General features: G+C 47.9%; 1 protein-coding gene across 5 annotated transcripts in view; it reads left to right on the top strand.

Moving 5' to 3' along the window:
• The window catches only part of PCSK4 (proprotein convertase subtilisin/kexin type 4), a 91,124-nt gene that overhangs the window by 30,213 nt on the left and 40,952 nt on the right, over positions 1-19,959 (top strand). For 4 of the 5 annotated variants that reach the window (XM_029613320.1, XM_029613318.1, XM_029613321.1 and 1 more), the window contains exons 11-12: positions 12,529-12,646; positions 18,862-19,041. In XM_029613320.1, the coding sequence (XP_029469180.1) occupies positions 12,529-12,646; positions 18,862-19,041 (298 nt within the window). The remainder of the gene's footprint in view (positions 1-12,528; positions 12,647-18,861; positions 19,042-19,959) is intronic. The other variant, XM_029613319.1, reaches the window with a different exon arrangement.

The raw sequence follows: 19,959 nt of genomic DNA, 5'->3' as shown, positions 1-19,959 counted from the left end.
AGAGGCTTATTTTCATATTCCAATGAAACTAGTTTTCCAAACATTTCTTCATTTTTGTATAATCGGCCAACATTATCAGTTTGTCCTACCTTTTGGTCTTGTAACAGCACCAAGAACCTTTAAGAACATAAGAAATTGCCATGCTGGGTCAAACCCAAGGGTCCATCAAGCCCAGCATCCTGGCCAAACTAAGAACCTGGCAAGTACCCAAACATTAAGAAGATCCCATGCTACTGATGCCAGTAATAGCAGAGGCTATTCCCTAAGATGAAAGTTATGGTTGTAGTAGCTGCCTTCTTAAGAAGGAAGGGATTTTTGGTTCATCCTTATTTGGGCAATTGGTTAATAAGGGCCAAATTGTATTCCAAGAGTAGATCGACTGAAGTGGTGGTCTCATTACTCCAACAATTAGGTTGGGTGATCAATTTTACAAAAAGTCACTTGCAACTCTTCTAAATGATAAAACATCTAGCGGAATTATTTCATATAGCCGCTGGTAAATTATACCTACCACAAAAGAGAATCTTAAAAGATTTGTTCCCAGGTGAAGAGCTTTTTAGATCAGCAAGCACCAACTGCATAGCATGATCTGCAGCTTCTAGGTTCAGTGACTTCAAATCTGGAATTTAGTACCTTGAGCTAGAGCTCATATGAGACCTCTACAGATTTCACTCCTTTCAAGATGGAAACCGCAACTTCCGGGTTATAGTGTGTGCCTTCCATTATCCAGTGAAGTTTGAGCATCTCTAAAATGGTCTCATTCCCCAAATTTGCAAAAAGGAATGCCCTTGGAAAGTCCAGACTGGGTTCTGCTGACAACAGATGAGAGTTTAATAGGCTGGGGAGCTCAAAACAAGAATAGTTATGCTCAGAGCTTCTGAAGCTAGAGCGAGGCACATTGGTCTATACATGGTCTTACATTTTCAGAACCTCCTTAGGGGAAGACAATGAGTCTTGTGTGACAATGCAACAGCAGTTGCATATATAAACAAGCAGGGTGGAACTCAGCCAGGGCGTTTCGGAAGAGACTGATCTTTTGTTCGCTTGGGCCGAGAACCACCTATTTCAGTTGACAGCTCAACACATAACAGGACAGACCATTGTTCAGGTAGATTATTTCAGTCAGAATGTAATAATTCTCATTCTTCAGATCTAAGACAGGAGGCCTATTCTCAGTCCAAAAAATGGGGGCCACATCAGATCTGATGGCTTCCAGCCAAAACAAGAAAGTAAAAAGGCTTTTCAGTTGCTGCAGAGAAGTAGGCAGAAAAGCGATAGATGCCTTTCAGCAAAACTGGAAGGGCTACAAACTTAAGTATCTCTTTCCTCCACGGCCGCTAATAGCTTGCATGTTGAGAAAAATAGAAAAGGAAAGAGTTTCAGTGGTACTAGTAGCACCTGGCTGGCCTCGAAGGCCATGGTATGCAGACCTAAGGAGCTTATTAATAGATCAGCCTCTGCGTCTACCACTAGTCAAAGGTCTACATCAGGGGCCCATAAAGATGCAGGATCCAAGTCCATTTTTGTTTACGGCTTGGCTATTGAAAGAGCAAGGTTAGCAAAGAGGTTACTCCGCCTCTGTGATTACTGTGATGTTACATTTTAGGGAAGAGGACTGCTTCTCTATCATATATGAGTTTGGTGCATTTTTGAGGACATTTGCAGGAATAGGAATTTATCTTCTCGATGTGCACAAATAGGCATTCCCTGTACATAGCTAGATCAATCCAGACTCTTGGGTTTTGCCTTCCTTCCAGTAGATGGAGACAGAAAGTTTCGCAGACACCGCCTCTTAACCCGGTGTGCTCCCTGCAGCTCTTCAGTATTTCTGTTTCCAGCAGATGTAGGAGGTGCAAAACCTGCAATTCTGTACTAGCAAAAAAAAAAAGGGCAAAGAAAAGAAGAAAGTTTGGGAGGAATTCCCTCCCAGGAGGTTGGCAGGTCCTGGTGGGACCATCCCTCCTGGTTTTAGAGGAGGACCAGCAGGGGTTGGGGACCCTTGAGTGCTTGCTGATCTACACTGGGGGGGTAACAACTGATGGTCCAGTTCCCTCACCCTCAGGAGCCTAGAGAGAAGCCTCCACCACCCTTCAGAGAGACCTCGCAGATAGCTTTGCTTTTTGTTCTGGTTTGTAAAGTTGTTTAAAAAAAAAAAGTGCAAAGAAGCCTTTTTAGTCAACTGAAGTGGTCTGTTTTCCTTTTCTGAAGATTTCAGGGCAGTTCCCTTGACGGTGGCAGAAGGGTTCTCCCAAGTGTGCACTTCACATGCCGGCAGATGCGCCACATGTGGAGAGAATGCTGTGCACCTATCTCGCGCCGCCTGGCCACTGTCACCAATCCTTTCCAGAAGGGAGGGCCGTTCGGGAGGGGGGGGGGGGATGTCAGCGGCATCATCTTCTTTGCAGTGGGGGTCTGTCGGGCCTGGGGCTGCGGCGCGGGAGGCCGTCGCTCTGTTCCCACTGAGCGAGGAACGGAGGCTATTTTGGAATCTTTTTCAGCAAAGGCACAGAATGCAGCAGGGGGAGGGGATCTCCCACCTGTTCTCTCTCTGGCTGATTTCTCTGCGGAGGAGGCCAGTCAGGGGAGGATCAGGATCTTGTGAAGGAGGATTTGGAAGATTCCTCCCCTTTTTTTGCCAGAACTTGTGTTGCTGATACACAAAGCCGCTTTGGCCCACCAGGCTGCGGAGCAGTCTAGTTCTAGGCAGAGGACCACAGGACCCCCCCCCCCCCCCCCCCCAAGAAAGAAGCCCAGATTTTTCTGGGCCATTAGGGTTTGGAAGGTCCTTGGTCCTTCTGGGTCGGGAGCCACCAACAAAGGTTCCTCGGAGGAGTGTGATCGGAGCTTGCCATCTGGGGATGGTTCTTCTGAGGTTGATCCTTCTCACTTCCTGCAGGATCTGTAAGAGGATGTGGGAAAGGTCCCAGCGGTGGAAGGTGACTATCCCAAGGTGGTTCGCCTGTTTCAAAGGTAGGAACTCAGACCTCCGATACTGCCAGTCTTGGCAGAATTAGGAATATCCGTTCCGCAAGAGCAGCTTGACCCGGAGAAGGTGGATCCAGTCATGACCGGCTTGAGGGGTCCAGCCAAGACTTTCCCCTTTCACAGCTCCTTTAAGGAGCTGGTGGTCAGGGAGTGGGGTACTCCAAAGACTGGCCTTAAGGTTAGTAGAGCCATGGGTAAACTCTTTCCTTTGTCCGAAAACACTCTGGAGCTCTTCTGGGTGCCAAAGCTGGATGCCTCAGTCTCAGCGGTTACGAAGAGGACCACTATTCCGGTAGCTGGTGCAGTGGCCCTGAAGGATTTGCAGGACAGGAAGCTCAAGTTGCATCTTAAGATTTTTGAGGTGTCTGCTCTTGGCATCCGTGTGGCTGGCTGCAGTAGCTTTATTTTCTGGGCTAGTTTAAGATGGGTGCAGCAGTTACAAGGTAACAGGAATCTGTCACCCCAGGAGTCTAAATAGGCAGAGTGGTTGGAGGCTCTAGTCATTTATGGGGCGGATGCTTTTATATGACCTCATTCGCATTTCTTCAGTCTCAGCTAGGAAGCTTCTTTGGTTGTGAAACTGGTCAGTGGACATCTTGTCAAAAGCTCAACTGGGAGCGTTGCCTTTTAAGGGAAACTTCTGTTTGGAGAAGATTTGGAGCAGTTGATAAAGAATCTGGGAGATAAGGTGCACAAGCTTCTGGAGAATAAACCTAAAGGGTCCAAAGGATTTCTCCTTGTCCGTTCTTGTTTTGGGGACAAAGGCATTTCTGCCAGAGCAGAGCTCCAGGTGGTGGCCAAAGGCAGACTTCGAGGAGGTCGCAGTCCTGGAACCAGCCATTTCGTGGGCACAGAGCAAGCCGAGATGGCCCTGTACAAGGGAGTGGCGGGGCCAAGCCTGTGCAATGAGGCGAGGCTGGTCCACTCTTCAGTCCCAGTCATTGGGGGTTGTTTGACTGACTCAATTTTAGGAGGAGTAGGCCAAAATCCCGACTGACCAGCGGGTTCTAAATGTGATAGGACAAGGCTTTAGAATTTGCTCGGCCACTCAGAAATCTGTTTGAGATCTCCTTGTGCCTCGGCGGAGAAGAAACTAATTGTTCAGCAAATCATACAGTGACTGCGAATGCTGGAAGCAATTGTTCCTGTTCCTCAGGACAAGCAGAGTACGAGACGTTCCATTTATTTTGTGGTGCCATAAAAGGAAGCAACCTTTCATCCAATTCTGGATTTTAAAAAAGATGAACATGGCTCTGAGTTTCTCGTTTCCGGTCCGTCATAGCAGCAGTATGAAGTGGGGAGTTTTCGGCTTCCTTGGATCTGATGGAGGCATATCTGCACACAGGGATTCACCCAGATCATCAGAGGTACCTCTAGTTTAGTTTATGATCCTGGGGAGGCATTTTCAGTTTTGTGCCCTCCCGTTCAGTCTAGCAACAGCCCCAAGGACTTTCACCAAGATGATGGTGGTCGTGGCGGCAGCCCTCAGAAAAGAGTGCATGCTGGTCCACCCGTATCTGGACGACTGGCTCATCCAGACGAAGTCGGATGACCTCTGCAGGCAGGCCGTGGAAGTGGTGCTGCATTGCCTGAGATCGTAGGGCTGGATAGTGAATCTGTCCAAGAGCCAACTTTCTCCTTCACAGATTATGGAGTTCTTGGGCATGTGTTTCGATACCCAAGTGGGAACGGTCTTTCTCACAGAGGAGCAAATTATCAAGCTACAGGCTCTGGTTCGGAACCTGTTGGAGGCCAGAGTGCCCAGTTTCTGGGATTACTTGCAGGTCCTCAGTTCCATGGCCTCGAACTTGGAGCTGGTCTCATGGGCATTTGCTCATATGAGACCTCTACAGATAGCGTTTCTATCCTGGTGGGATCCGATGTCTGACCAGTTCCATCTTCCACTACCACTTACAGGGTCTGCCAGGTCTAGTCTTTTTGTGGTGGATTGGCCGAGACCATTTGTGCCACGGAGTGGACCTCAAGGTGCCTCAGTGGGTGGTGGTGACTACTGGTGCAAGTCTCTCTGGTTGGGGGGCTGTATGTCATTCCCAGTTGATACAAGGCCTGTGGTCGGCGGAGGAAGTGACCTGGTCCATCAATCACCTAGAGACTAGGGTGGTGCGGTTGGCTCTGGAGGGATTTCTTCCCCTTCTGTGCAACTGGGCAGTCAGTCCTGTCAGACAATGCGACAACGATGGCCTACATCAACTGCCAGGGCGGCACCAAGATTCAGGTGGTTGCTCTGTAAGCGGAGATACTGATGTCCTGAGTGGAGCAGCATCTGACCGTGATTGCAGCGTCATACGTAGCGGGTCAGACAATGTGCAAGCGGATTTTCTCAGCTGGCAACAATTGGATCACGGAAAATGGAAGCTATCTGAGGAAGCAATGACTCTCATTTCTCGCAGATGGGGCATACCTCATATGAATCTGATGGCAACCCAGAGAAATGCCAAGGCACTGCATTTCTTTGGTTGCAGAAGAAAGCACGGAGTGGAAGAGGTCGATGCCCTAGTGCTTCCCTGGCCGCACAACGTTCTGGTCTACGTGATCCCTCCATGGCCTCTGGTGGGCAAGGTTGTAAGGAGAATAGAGGCCCACCCAGGAAGAGTGATTCTTGTGCCTCCAGAGTGGCCACCAAGGCCTTGGTTTGCAAATCTGGTCAATCTAGCAGTGGATGGTCCCCTGAGGCTGGGCCATCTACCAAATCTTCTGCGACAGGGGTCTATATGTTCAGATCAAGCGGATCGCTTTTGTCTAGCGGCTTGGCTTTTGAAAGGAGGCAATTTTAAGAGAGGATATCCAGAGGATATTCCCTGTTTCCATAAGCGGCAAAGGTAGATGAAAAAGCTCGGAGACTGGGTTCCATCAGGAAAGCAAGGCGGACTTGAAAAGGCCTCATATAAGCAAAGATCCAGGGTACCAGTTCTAATGTTGAAGTCATCGACCCGAGAACCTGTAAATAATCTCTGACTCTGGGTGGGTGCTTGAGCATTAAACCTCTTACTTGGACTTGCAGCTTGGAGATGCGTTCCGTGGTAAGAAAAACTCTGCCCTGCTGAGTGTCTAATAGAGCACCCAAATATTCCAAATGACTGATTGGGCTCCAGTCGGCTCTTGGCAAGATTGACCACCCAGCCCAGCGATTGCAGGAGCTGAAGCACGCTCTGAATCGCCTCCTAGGCAAGTGCTTTCGATTTCACATGGATCAGCCAATCATCCAAGTAAGGATGCACTAGCAACCCCTCTCTGCGGAGATGGGCTGCCACCACCATCACCTTGGTGAAAGTCCTGGGCGCTGTAGCCAGACCGAAGGGCAGAGCCCGAAACTGAAAATGCTGATCCAGTACCGAAAACCAAAGAAACCTCTGGCGGTCTTACCAAATGCCTATATGAACATACGCTTCCATGAGGTCTAAGGATGCTAGAAACTCTCCCTTGCGCACCGAGGCAATGACTGACCGGTGCGTCTCCATGCGAAACTGGGGAACCTGGAGACATCTGTTTACACTCTTCAGATCCAGAATGGGCCGAAAGGATCCCTCTTTCTTTGGGACTATGAAGTAAATGGAGTAACGGCCTTTCCTTCTTGCCTCTGGAGGCACTGAGACAATGGCCCCTAGTTGCAAAATAGTTGCAAAGTGTCCTGCACAGCTCGATCCAGTCTTGATTGGTAGTTGGTGACGGACAATTTAATCTGAGGAGTTCCCCCACTGGACATTGGTCACCACGGATGCCAGTCTCTCTGCTTGGGGAACGGTATGCCAAGGAAAATCGGTGCAAGGACTTTGGTCTCCCGTCGAATCGCTCTGGTCGATCAATTGACTAGAAACCAGGGCGGTATGGTTGGCGTTGCAAGCGTTCCATCCTCTCCTCCAGGGCAAGTCTGTCAGAATTCTCTGACAATGCGACCATGGTGGCGTACATCAATCGCCAAGGAGGAACCAGAAGTCAACCGGTGGCGATGGAAGCTCGCCAATTGATCAGCTGGGCGGAACAAAACTTGGTGAGCATAGCGGTGTCTCACATTGCCAGCGTAGAAAATGTGCAGGCAGACTTTCTCAGTCATCATTGACTAGATTCCGGAGAATGGGTGCTGGCGGAGACTGCTTTTCAACTCGTTTTGATACATCCCAGGAGTCTGGACTGATCTGGGTACGTACAGGGAAAGGAAAATTTGGTTCTTATCTGCTAATTTTCATTCCTGTAGTACCACAGATCAGTCCAGAGTCTTGCCCGGTAGTGGAGAGGAGTGTTTGGAGAGTCTGCTTGATCTGTTTATTGTAATGATTCTGAAGATTTCTCATTGGTGTTTTTTCAGATATAGTTACAACTTTGGTTACAATTCTCATTTAGGAATTTCCTCTTTCCTCTGCTCGTTCCAGGGAATTTTATAGAGTGGATTTATTAAGTTTTGTGTCAGATTTTATGCTTGGGTACTGAGTAATACTGAGGAGCTGCAGGTAGCACACTGGGTTAAGAGGCAGTGTCTGCGAAACTTTCTCTGTCTCTACCTGCTGGAAGGGAGGCAAAACCTAGGAGTCTGGACTAATCTGGTACTGCAGGTAAGAACCAATTTTCCTATATTCTCGTCTTTTTATAGTGTGGATTGAATAAAGGTTTAGCTGCCATTTCTTGTTTTTGTGGCTGAATAAAGGGTAGTTTGATTTCTTCCCATATTGTTTCCTGTTTTCTCAGTGGGGTGAAACATGTAAGTCCACCAGTCAGAACTAATATTTCTTCAATGGAATTTTAAGTTTAGTTTTGCATGCTTTATCTAGACTTCCTTTTGAACCTTTAAGTCAATCAACAGTGAAGGATTTGACCTTAAAGTTAACCTTTTTAGTAGCTATCATGTCAGCCAGACTAATTTCTGATTTGCAGGCTTTATCATGACAATCTCTCTTTTTGAGATTCAATAAGAATTCTGTTATTTTGAGACCAGTTCCTTTTTTTTCTGCCTAAGGTAGTATCTTTTCGTATACATCAACAAATTGTTCTTCCTGCTTTTAACAGTAGTGAATGTAAAGAAAGATTTAGAATTATTAAAGTTTCTAAATGTTAAGAGATGTTTGAAATCTTACCTTGAGGACTAAGAATTTTCGTAAATCTGAAAGGTTATTTTTCCTCTTTTCTGGGCCATGCAAAGGAGAATAGGCTTCCAAATGCTATGATTGCTTGGTGGTTAAAGAGTGCTATCTCTTCCACTTATTTTACTACAAGGTAGAGTTGTGCTGAAATGATTAGGGGCCATTCAATACGAGCACAGGCTTCATCCTGGGCTGAAAGATGCGCAGTAAGTCCAGTGGAGACTTGCAGCTACATGGGCTTTGGGACCATTTATAAAACACTACAGGTTGGATCTTCTCGCTAGACAAGATACCATTTTTGGTTAGTCAGTTTTAAAAGCAGGATTGTCATCCACCTACCCTTAGATGCTCTTTGGTATTTCCCATAGGTTTGGGACTGTTGGAGCAGAAGGAAGAGGAAGGAGAAATTTATATCTTACCTGTTAATTTCCTTTACTTCTGCTATACCAGTCCAGAACTCCTCCCTTTATATAAAATTAAAAAAGAAAAAGAGAAGAGTTAAGTGACTTAATATTTACTGTTTTTTGCAAACACGAGTTTCTTTCTTTCAAAGACTTACCATTTGAAAAAAAAATGGGAGAAATGAAGGCTGTGACAATGCAAGATAAGACTTCTCAGGTTTTTTATTTGGCTGGTTTTCTTTTTGGTTATTGCCATTTGATTTTTTTTTTTTTTTTTTTTAGCTTTTACAGTAGTAAACTGGTTGAATTGGTTCTAAATTTGATATATATGAAAGTGATATCATTTAAAAAAAAAAAACAAACCTCTTCCTCCATGTGTGCTGGCTGAGAGGATATAACCCATAGGTTCTGGACTGGTGTAGCAGAAGTAAAGGAAATTAACAGGAAAGATATAATTTCTCCTTCCCTGTATGTACCCAGATCAGTCCAGACTCCTGGGTTTTGCCCCCCCTCTAGCAGATGGAGACAGAAGTTTTCAAAACAAAACTCCGCCTTATATAGGATGGTGCCACCTACAAGGTACTAAGCCTTCACAATAATGTGCAGCCAGTCCATTCTTCGGTTCCGAGGGTAGGGGGCAGATTGTCTCTGTTTTACGAGGAATGGACCAAAGTGACATCGGACTGGTGGGTCTTCTCAGTGGTAAGACACAGTTACGTTTAAGTTTTTGCATGGCGTCTCCAACATTGTTTTTCTAGTCTCTCCATGCGCTTACGACCTGAAGCATCAGGTGGTGCTAGAGTCATTGCAGCGCCTTCTCAGTCTCTGTGCTCTTTTGCCCGTGCCCCTAGTGGAGCAAAGGAAGGGCCGTGACTCCATTTATTTTGTGGTACCAAAAAAGGAGGGGACCTCGCGACCCATACTCTATTTGAAATGGGTCAACTGATGTCTCCATATACCCCACTTCTGTATGGAGACTTCAAGGTCTGTCATAGCTTCAGTTTCAAAGTGGAGAGTTTCTAGCATTGCTAGATCTAACGGTAGCGTACCTGCTCATCAGAATTCGACTTGCTACCGCTCCCAGGTTCTTGACCAAGATAGTGGTGGTAGTAGCAGCTCGGCTGCGGAGGGAAAGTCTGTTGGTGCATCCCTCCCTCAACGACTGGCTGTTCTGGGCGAAATCAGTCGCTTTGCCATTCAGCTGGGTGCTTCAGCGCCTGCGGACGCTCAGGGGATGTTGTCGACCTTCCCTACAATCATCTGGTGCTCTCTCAATCGTTGGAGTTTCTGGGAGCATGGTTCGATACTCATCAGGGCAGGGTGTTCCTTACTACGGAGCGCATTCTAAAGCGGCAGGGTCAGGATATTGTCCAAACATCCTCTCCGAGTTTGGGATTTTCTTGAGTACTAGGTTTAATGACGTCTATTCTGGAGTTGGTCCCATGGTCTTTTGCTCACATGCGGCCTTTAGAGTTGGCGTGGCTTTCTCGGTAGAGTCCAGTTTCCGAGCAATTTCATCTTCTCCTACCTCTTACGGAATCCGTGAGATCCAGTTTTGATTGGTAGCTTCTCTTGGACATCTTGAGTTGCGGAGTACCCTTGGTTGTGCCTGAGTGGACAAATAATTACCACGGATGCCAGTCTCTCCGGCTGGGGAGCAATCTGTCTACAGAAGTTCGTGCAAGGCCAATGGTCCCGAGGGAATCTCAGTGGTCCATCAATTGCCTGGTGACCAGGGCGGTACGTTTAGCTCTGCCGGCATTTCTCCCAATGCTTCAGAGGAAATCGGTCAGGCTGTTGTCAGACAATGCGACCACGGTGGCTTATATTTTATCACCAAGAAGGTACGAAGAACAAACCGGTGACGTTGGAAGCTCATCAGTTGGGCTGAGCAGAATCGGGTCAGCATTGCAGCGTCTCACCTGGCCGGGGTTGACAAAGTTCACGCAGATTTTCTCAGTCGGCACCATCTAGATCCCGGGGGGTGGGAGTTAGCCGAGGAGGCTTTTCGGAGCATTTTTGATGCTGGGGGCACACCCAGCATGGATCTTATGGTGAACTGTCAGAATGCCAAGGCTCAGCACTTCTTCGCTGGCTGCAGAGACATAGGAACGGAAGGTGTAGATGCTTTGGTTCTTCCCTGGCCAGGAAATTTTCCTTTGTATGTCTTTCCGCCTTGGCCATTGATCGGCAAAATACTCAGGAGGATAGAGCTTCTTCTGTTGGAGGTTGTACTCGTGGTTCAAGAATGGCTTTAGACGTCCATGGTTTGGGGATCTCGTCAATTTGAAGTTGACGGGGCCTCTGCGATTTCAGGACCTTCCGAACCTTCTACATCAGGGGCCTGTCTGTTTAGACAAGGTGGATCGCTGTTGTCTAGCGGCATGGCATTTGAGAGGCAGAGTCTGAAGAGTAAGGGTTATTCGGAGGAGGTGGTCACTCCTGAGATCTCGTAAAATGTCCGCTTCGCTCACGTATATCCGGGTGTGGAAGGTTTTCGAGTATTGATGTATAGAATGTGAGGTTCTTCCTCTCTGGGTGTCAATTTCCGATATCTTGAGATTTCTTCAGGAAGGTTTGTCTAAGGGATTGTTTTGTAATTCTCTGAGAGTGCGAGTGGCAGCTTTTGGTATTTTACAGCGCGGTTCAATCCGGGGGGTAGCGTTAGCTTCAAATCCGGATGTGACTTTTTAGGGGTGCTAAGCACTTATGCCTTCCAATCAGACACCCCTGTCCTTACTGGAATCTAAACTTGGTTCTCAGGACTTTATGTGCTGCGCCGTTGGAACCTCTGAAATGGGTTAGGTTGAAAGATCTAACGTTAAAAGTAGTTTGATAGCGATTACTTCATCGCATAGGGTGTTCGAGCTCCAGGCATTGTCGTACAGAGTTTTTTGGGGGGTTTTTTTCCTACAAATTTTTGTTTCTGGAGTCTCCCTGCGGACAGTTCCTTCATTTCTTCCCAAGGTGGTTTCCGTTTTTCATTTGAATCAATCTGTGGAGCTCCCATGGTTTCTGGGGCTGAATAGGTTGGATCTCGTTTCCAGAAAGTTGCTGAAGCTGGATGTTTGTAGAGTCTTACTGCGCTTTCTGTAGGAGACAAACAGTTTTCGTATGTCTATCCAGCCTTTGGTGCAGGGGAGTGGACCGAAATGAGGTCCTGGATCATCTAAGACCACAATCGCCCGCTGATTGCAAGAAGCAATCACTTCAACATACTTATTGCGTGGGTCACCTCTACCGTTGGGAGTTCGGGCTCATTGTACCCGCTCACACATGGCTTCTTGGGCAGAGCGCCAACAGATATCACCGCAAGAGATTTGTAGAGAGGTTACATGGAAGTCTTTGCATACTTTCGCAAGACATTACATAGTGGATGTCCAGGCCCCAGGTTCGGAGGGATTTGGTGAAGGAGTGCTCCGCGTGGCCCTCTCCGGGTCCCACCCCAGGTAAGGAGAGCTCTAGTACATCCCAAAAGTCTGGACTGATCCAGGTACGTACAGGGAAAGGAAAATTAGTTTCTTACCTGATAACTTTTGTTCATGTAGTACCATGGATCAGTCCAGAGTCCCACCAGTCAGAAGCATGGAAATTAGGGAGAGTCCACTCTGTTATTATTTCGTTTTCAGATCTGCAGAAATTAGGATTACCCTTCCTTAAGTGGGTGCACAAGTTCCGTTCCTAGAGGGGTTACGTGAACCAGTTATTTTCTTTTTCTTGTTGCAGGATTCTTGTACATAGTTATAGTGGTTTTTGGGAGCCATTCTGCTTTACATTGAGTAATACTGCGGGACTGTAGGTGGCACCATCCTATATAAGGCAGAGATTTTTGTTTTGAAAACTTCTGTCTCCATCTGCTAGAGGGGGGACAAACCCCAGGAGTTTGGACTGATCCATGGTACTACAGGAACGAAAATTATCAGGTAAGAAACTAATTTTCCTATTTTTGCCTCAAGATTTCCCTGGAAGAAGCAGATAAGAGTGTACATGAGGGTCTTTGTGCATTTTGTCAGAATATTTCCCTTAAATTAATTTTTTTTTTCTTCTAGTCAGCCATCATTATGGCTATGGGCTTCTGGATGCCAACATTATGGTGAACTTGGCCAAAAAGTGGGAGACTGTTCGCCCCCAGAGGAGGTGTTTAATTCGAGTTATATCCTCGCCACAGTAAGAGCTTGTAGGATGGGTAAGGGCTGGGCATGCAGATGGGCGTGGGGGTAGAACTAATGTGTGACTGTTCCTTTATTGGGAAGAGAAGCAGACCTTGAAGTACAGGAGAATTCAGCATATGCTTCAACTTTTTCCTGAGGAGTAAAACTTCCCCACTTCTATAGCAGGGATATTATCATCTTTACTGGCCCCCATCTTTACATTCTTATGTCTGCACCCTAGAGAGCTAGGCAGTGTGCATTAGACTGGCGAAGGCTTTCCCTGTATGTACCCAAATCAGTCCAGACTCCTGGATTTTTGACTCCCTTCCAGCAGATGGAGACAGAGAAAAACTTTGCAGACACCGCCTCTTAACCCGGTGTGCCACCTGCAGATCCTCAGTATTTCTCTGCCTCCAGCAGATGGAGGTGCAAAACTTGCAGTTCTGAACCTTAAAAATTTACAAGACCGTATTCATTTGATTCAAGTGGAGATTCTGTCCCAGGAGGTTGGCAGGTCCTGGTGGAACCATCCCTCCTGGTTGTAGGGGTGGACGAGCAGGAGTTGGAGACCCTAATTTGCTCTCTGGACAACGTCGGTGGTGAAAGCTGGTAGTACAGTTCCCTCACCTCCAGGAGAACAGGGAGAGAAGCCTGTGCCACGCTTCAGATAAGACTATTCCTTTTCTTGTCTCTCTGCCTTTGTCATCTTCAAAGTTTTATTAAAAAAAAAATATATATTTACAGGGGCAGTGTTGCATGCTCTTTACTTCGGATCGCCCTGGCACTGGTGGTGCAGGGAGGCAGCTCGGGGGACTAATATTTTCGTTGCGGCTCTCTGGGGCTGGTTTTCCCCTGTTTCAGGCGTTTTGTGGCGCAGTCGACGCGTCTCCTAATCATGCTCAGGGAAGCCCGATGCTCTGCGTGTGGAGATAGCTCCACATGCCTTTCTCCTGCGATCCTCTGTCACCGATGCCTCCCTGGAGGCAAGGGTGTATCTGGAGGGGCTGCGGCGACATCTTCCAAGCAGCGCTGTTCTGGGAGGCTGAAAGCTGTGCTGTGGGAGGCCGAAGATCTGTTCCCGCTGAGCGCGGGAATGGTGGCCATTTTGGATTCACTCGTGCTAAGGCACAGGTTGCAGTGGGGGGAGGGGATCTCCTGCCCACGCTTTCTCCAGCCAAATACAGCCTGAGGCCTAGGGGACTCACAGGGGGCAGTCGTGGGGGGAGGAGTCAGGTCCTCTGGAGGAGGAGTCTGAGAGTTTTGCTCCTTTTCCCCCTCTGAGTTTGCAATTTTTAATGCATAAGAAAATTATTCCTTACCTGCTAATTTTCGTTCCTGTAGTACCATGGATCAGTCCAGACCATGGGTTGTTTCCCCCTTCCAGCAGATGGAGTCAGAACAAAAGCTGAGAAGGCGGACCCCTAATAGTAAGAGTGCCCTCTGTGTCCCCTCAGTATTAAGTATATCCAAGCAATAAGAACAAACAATGTGGATGGATCTGAGAACAAATGAAACTGCGAATAGAAAACCACCAAATGCATAGTAACTTAAAAACGCCAACTAACGAAGAACTTGCAGAATGAACCCCTAGTCAAACCACCCGCCGGGTAGGACCAGGAACAAATCAGTAGACAGACGAGCTGAAGGAAGCTTTCCCAGAAACCCCCCCAAAAACCAAGGGAGGACATCTGGACTGATCATGGTACTACAGGAACAAAAATTAGCAGGTAAGGAATAATTTTCTTTTCCCTGTACGTACTAGGATCAATCCAGATCGTGGGATGTAACAAAGCTCCCATAAGTAGGGTGGGTCCCTGAAAGCCCAGCTCGGATGACCTGAGTCCCAAAGGAACAGACTTCCGGAGTCGGAAGATTCAAACGATAATGGCGAGCGAAAGTATGCAATGACTTCCAAGTCGCCGCTCTGCAAATCTCCTGCAGTGACACTGCCTGGACCTCTGCCCAAGAAGCTGCTTGAGCTTGAAGAGAATGCACCTTAACGCCCACCAGTTGCTGTTGGCCCACAGCAATGTAAGCTACCGATATAGTTTCCTTCAGCCAGCGGGCAATGGAAGTCTTCGACGCCTTGTGACCCTTCCAAGGACCACACCAGAGGACAAACAAATGATCCGATAAGCGAAAATCATTAGTAGCTTGTAGATAGTGCAAAAGTGCGTGCTTAACGTCAAGTCGCTACAGCTGATGAGAACCCTCATCCGAAAAGGAGGGGAGTTCCACAGATTGATTCAAATGAAAGGCAGAAACCACCTTCAGCAAGAACGAGGGCACCGTGGACAACGTGACTCCCGAATCCGTAATACGGAGAAAAGGCTCCCTGCATGACAGGGCTTGCAGCTCCAAGATCCAACGGGCCAAACAAAGAGCCACCAGAAACACCGACTTCAACATGAGGTCTTTAAGAGTGGCCCTCTTTAGGGGCTTGAAAGGAGGACCTCCCAGGGTCCGAATAATCAAGTTTAGACTCCAGGAGGGACATAAACTGCGTACCGGGGGCTTGACATGCTTCGCCCCTTTAAGGAATTGGACGACATCTGGATGAGATGAGAGCGGAGGTCCTGCCAGGCGCAAAAGAGCCCCGAGGGCCGCCACCTGAACTCGCAATGAGTTGTAAACCAGACCCATGTCCAGCCCTCGTTGCAGGAAAGCCAGGATCTGGGCTACCGATGCCCGGCGTGGCAAGATATTAGAAGAAACACACCAGGATTCAAATACCTTCCAAACCTGGACTTAGGCCGCCAAATTTGAAGTCTTCCGAGCCTTTAGAAGAGTAGAAACAACCGTTTCATGATAGCCCCGCTTTCTTAGTCTGTGCCTCTCAAAAGCCAGGCCGCAAGACAAAAGCGTTCTGCCTGGTCGAAAAATACGGGACCTTGCCACAGAAGGTTCAGAAGATGGCCCAGGTGCAGAGGACCGTCCACAGCTAGGTTGACCAAGTCCGCAAACCACGGACACCGTGGCTACTCCGGAGCCAACAGGAGGACGGGACCCGGATGCAATTAGATTCATCGAAGAACCTTTCCCACCAGAGGCCAGGGTGGGAACACATAGAGAAGGACATGCTGCGGCCACAGCAAGACTAGGGCATCCATGCCTTCCGCCCCGTGTTCCCTTCGGCTGAAGAAGCGCGGAGCCTTCGTGCTCCGTTGCGTGGCCATCAGGTCCAGATGGGGATGCCCCCCACCTCCTGAAGAGAAGGCGAGTCTGCACAGACAGCTCCCACTCTCCGGGATCGATGTGCTGACGACTCAAGAAGTCCGCCTGGACATTGTCCACTCCTGCAATGTGCGAGGCCACTAGATGGGAGAGATGGATTTCCGCCCAAGGAAGGAGGATGTCTCCTGTGCCACATGATGATTTCTGGTTCCTCCCTGACAGTTTATATAAGCCACCATTGTGGCATTGTCCGAGAGTATGCGAACCGCACAGCCATGGACCTCTGGGAGAAACCGCTTGAGCGCTAGACGGACAGCCCTAGTTTCCAGACGGTTTATCGGCTAGGCTGCCTGTTCTGGGGTCCATTGGCCCTGTGCCGAGAGCCGGCCGCATACTGCTCCCCAGCCTGCGAGACTGGCATCTGTAGTGATGACTATCCAGTGCGGTATTTCCAAGTTTACTCCCTGCAGGAGGTGGTCCACCACAAGAGGCTGGCGCTGACTAATGGAGGAACCGGCAGAGGAGCCTGAAACTCCCTGGAGATTGGCTTCCAGCGGGAAAGCAAGGCTCTTTGTAACGGTCACATGTGTGCCAGAGCCCATGGGACCACATCTATGGTGGAGGCCATGGTACCCAGAAGCTGTAGATAATCCCAGGCGGTAGGGGGAAGAAGGCACTGAAAGCGTTGTATCTGCGACTGAAGGGCCAGCGCTCGCTGCACTTGGAGAGAGACCTTGCCCACCTCTGTATTGAAGTGCGCTCCCAAGAAGTCAAGAGACTGTGACGGGGTGAGCTGGCTCTTGGCAAAATTGACCACCCAGCCCAGCGACTGAAGAAGATGCAAAACCCTGCTGATGGCTTGCTGACAGAGGTCGCTGGATTTCGCCTGGATGAGCCAGTCCTCGAGATAAGGGTGGACCAGGATGCCTTCCTTCCAAAGAGCCGCTGCTACCACCACCATGATCTTGGTAAAGGTTTGAGGCGCCGTTGCTAGGCCAAAGGGTAGAGCCTGAAATTGGTAATGCTGCCCCAAGATCTTGAAACGCAGAAAACGCTGATAGTCCTGTCGGATGGGAATGTGAAGGTAAGCCTCCGTCAAGTCTGAGGCCAGGAACTCGCCGTGGCGTATCGCCGCAATCACAGACCAAAGAGACTCCATCCAAAAATGAGGAATACGGAGAGCCCTGTTGACCATCTTGAGGTCCAAGATTGGCCGAAAGGACCCCTCCTTTTTGGGAACCACGAAGTAGACCGAATAGTGGTCGTGCCCGTATTCCTCTAGCGGCACTAGAATGATGGCCCCGAGAGTACGAAGGCGAGCGAGGGTCTGGTGGACAGCCTCCCGTTTGCCGGACGGCCCACAGGGGGGAGAAGAAACTGTCCCGAAGAGGCCGAGCAAATTCTAAAGCGTAACCGTGTTGTAGAATATCCAAGACCCACCGGTCCGAGGTGATCACGGTCCACTCCCCGAGGAAGAGGGAGAGATGTCCCCTTATTCTGGGAGTCGAAGAGCGGACCAGCAACACCTCATTGGGAGGATTTCGAGGTTGCTCCTTGAGGAAAGGTATCGTGAGCGGGCCGCCGCCCGCGAAAAGACTGAGATCAAGACTGCGATCTAGAAGTAGGAGACTTGTGAGCCGGAGGTCTAGACTGTGTCAAACAACGCTGCCCCCGGAAACAGGTGCGCGAGGAACTGAAGACCCTGGAGCTGCGAGGCCGGTCCTCCGGCAGCTTATGCACCTTATTGTCGCCCAGCGACTTAATCAGCTAGTCCAGCTCGTCCCCAAACAGTAACTTCCCTTTGAAAGGGAGCGAACCCAGCTGAGCTTTAGATGAAGAATCCGCGGACCAGTTACATAGCCAGAGGAGAAAAGCGTGAGGCACAAGGGTCAAAGCCATCTGAGACCGACGGATGCAACACATACCTTTGTCAGACACTACTGATTAGACGTCCAGGCCCCAGTTGTCAGTTTCGTTGAAAGTGTACTTCGAGCAGTACTCTCACAGTCCCAACCCGGTTAGGGAAGCTTTGGTACATCACAGGAGTCTGGACTGATCCGGGTATGTATAGGGAAAGGAAAATTGGTTCTTGCCTGCTAACTTTTGTTCCTGTAGTACCACAGATCAGTCCAGATTCCTGCCCGGTGGTAGAGATTAGATTTGGAGAGTCCGCTCGATCTGTGGGGTTTTTTTCTTGGTTTTTTTTTTTTCTATAATAATAATTCTGAAGAATGGCATAGGTTTCTGATTAGTCCCTACATTAACAGTTCCAAATGTGATTATAAATTTTCCTTCCTTCCTCTGCTTGTTCCGGGGAATATTATAACGTTGATTGGTTAGTTTTTTTTAGCTATTTTATGCTTGGGTACTTAGTAATATTGAGAATCTGCAGGTGGCACACTGGGTTAAGAGGTGGTGTCTGCGAAGTTTTTATCTGTCTCATCTTCTGGAAGGGAGGCAAAACCCAGGAGTCTGGACTGATCTGTGGTACTACAGGAACAAAAACTAAGTAAGAACCAATTTTCCTTTTATCACAAGTGATTTCTGGCCCAGAAATTAAAATACTTCCCCCAATTTGCTCCTGTTCCTTTGGGCTTCCAGCTCAATCAAAACTGGCTCCTGCTGGAGCCTTCATTCACAGCTACTTAGGATTTCCTCCATATTTTAACCTGCTTCTTTTCCTGTCTAGTCCAATCATTGACTAATAATCCTTTTGGGTCCTTGGCCACAGACCATACCCCTCTCTAGACCCTGGTACATCTGATCATTAAGTCTTCCAATTATTAAAAGACTAGGACTTCTCCCACCCTGCAATGGTGAACACTGCTTCTTCAGCATTCCTACCCCAGGGAGCAGAAGCAGAACCAGGAAATCAGACCTTACTTTCCTGAATAGCAGTGAGCAGCTCTGTCACTGAACCATCAGACCAATTCACAACAAACTGCTTTTAAAGGAAGGTGATGTTTCACAATTATCAATTCTGCCATGTCATCTTTTTCTTTATTGCTGCCATGAAGGTCCTGGGAAGGTTTCACCAAATGTTTGATCTCCCGGCAGGACCATTGCCACACATCTTGTTGTCCATAGGAATGTTACCGCCTGTGCTGGGACACCCAACTCCATCCGCTCCCTGGAGCATGTCCAGGCAAGAATCACACTCAGCTACAGTCGTCGGGGAGACTTAGAAATCTCCCTCACCAGCCCTATGGGCACAAAGTCCGTCCTTGTGGATGTTAGGTAAGGACACAGTATGTTACACGCAGCTAAATAAGCATCAGGTTACCTCAAAAACCAGGATGTCACTGGTAGTGGAGAGCATGAATTGGGGCAACAACTCTGTGCTTCTTGGGGTCCTATACTGTCATGGTAGCTCTATTCCTGATGTCTATAATTTCCTTTCCAGTGGGCCAAGAGCTTCAGTGCCCATACAGTGAAGACAGTACTGAACCAAGAAGTACAATACCCTCCCTTTTTCAATATCTGGCGGGTAGACCCTTTCTCCATGTGTTTAATCTTAGTTGGGGTTGGATCCTGCTCCAGCTGAATACTGAGTCCTACATCCCATTACAATTAGCTCTGGGCTAATTGTAATGGGATGTTGAATGTTTACAGCTAGTTTATATACAGGCATTTCACAGATGACACTACGACTGTTACAGCTGCTGTGCATCTGCTATCAGGATTAATTGAATTACATTGGCTCCCAATTAATGAGTGAAATATAAGGTTGGAATGTTAATTTTTAAACTGCTCAACGACCAGACCTGCCACTGGAATAATATTGAAATTTTACCAACCCACCAGAGCCTTGCGCTCTTCAGAACATGGTCTGCTTGAGATTCCATCACCCAAGGCCGTACGATTACACAAGACCTGTGAGTGTGCCTTTTCTGTTGCTGGGCCTACTCTCTGGAATTATTTTCTGATAGATATCAGACAATGTGACTCGATGAAGAATTTCAGAAAGCAAGTTAAGACTCTTTTCAACCTAGCATATTTTTAAACGTCTTACTTTTATTTTAAATACTATTTTATTATTTGTCTATTTATACTTTTTACTTGCATTATAATCATGTTCTATGAATTTTTTTCCATTAATGACTATTTTTATGTTTGTATTTCAATTTTATTCTAGTGTTATAGTGGTATTTTTAT

The sequence above is a fragment of the Rhinatrema bivittatum genome, chromosome 8 (assembly GCF_901001135.1).
Source record: "Rhinatrema bivittatum chromosome 8, aRhiBiv1.1, whole genome shotgun sequence".
NCBI classification, from domain to species: Eukaryota; Metazoa; Chordata; class Amphibia; order Gymnophiona; family Rhinatrematidae; genus Rhinatrema; species Rhinatrema bivittatum.
Note: the sequence above shows the minus strand (reverse complement) of the source record. Positions and strands in the feature narration are given on the sequence as shown.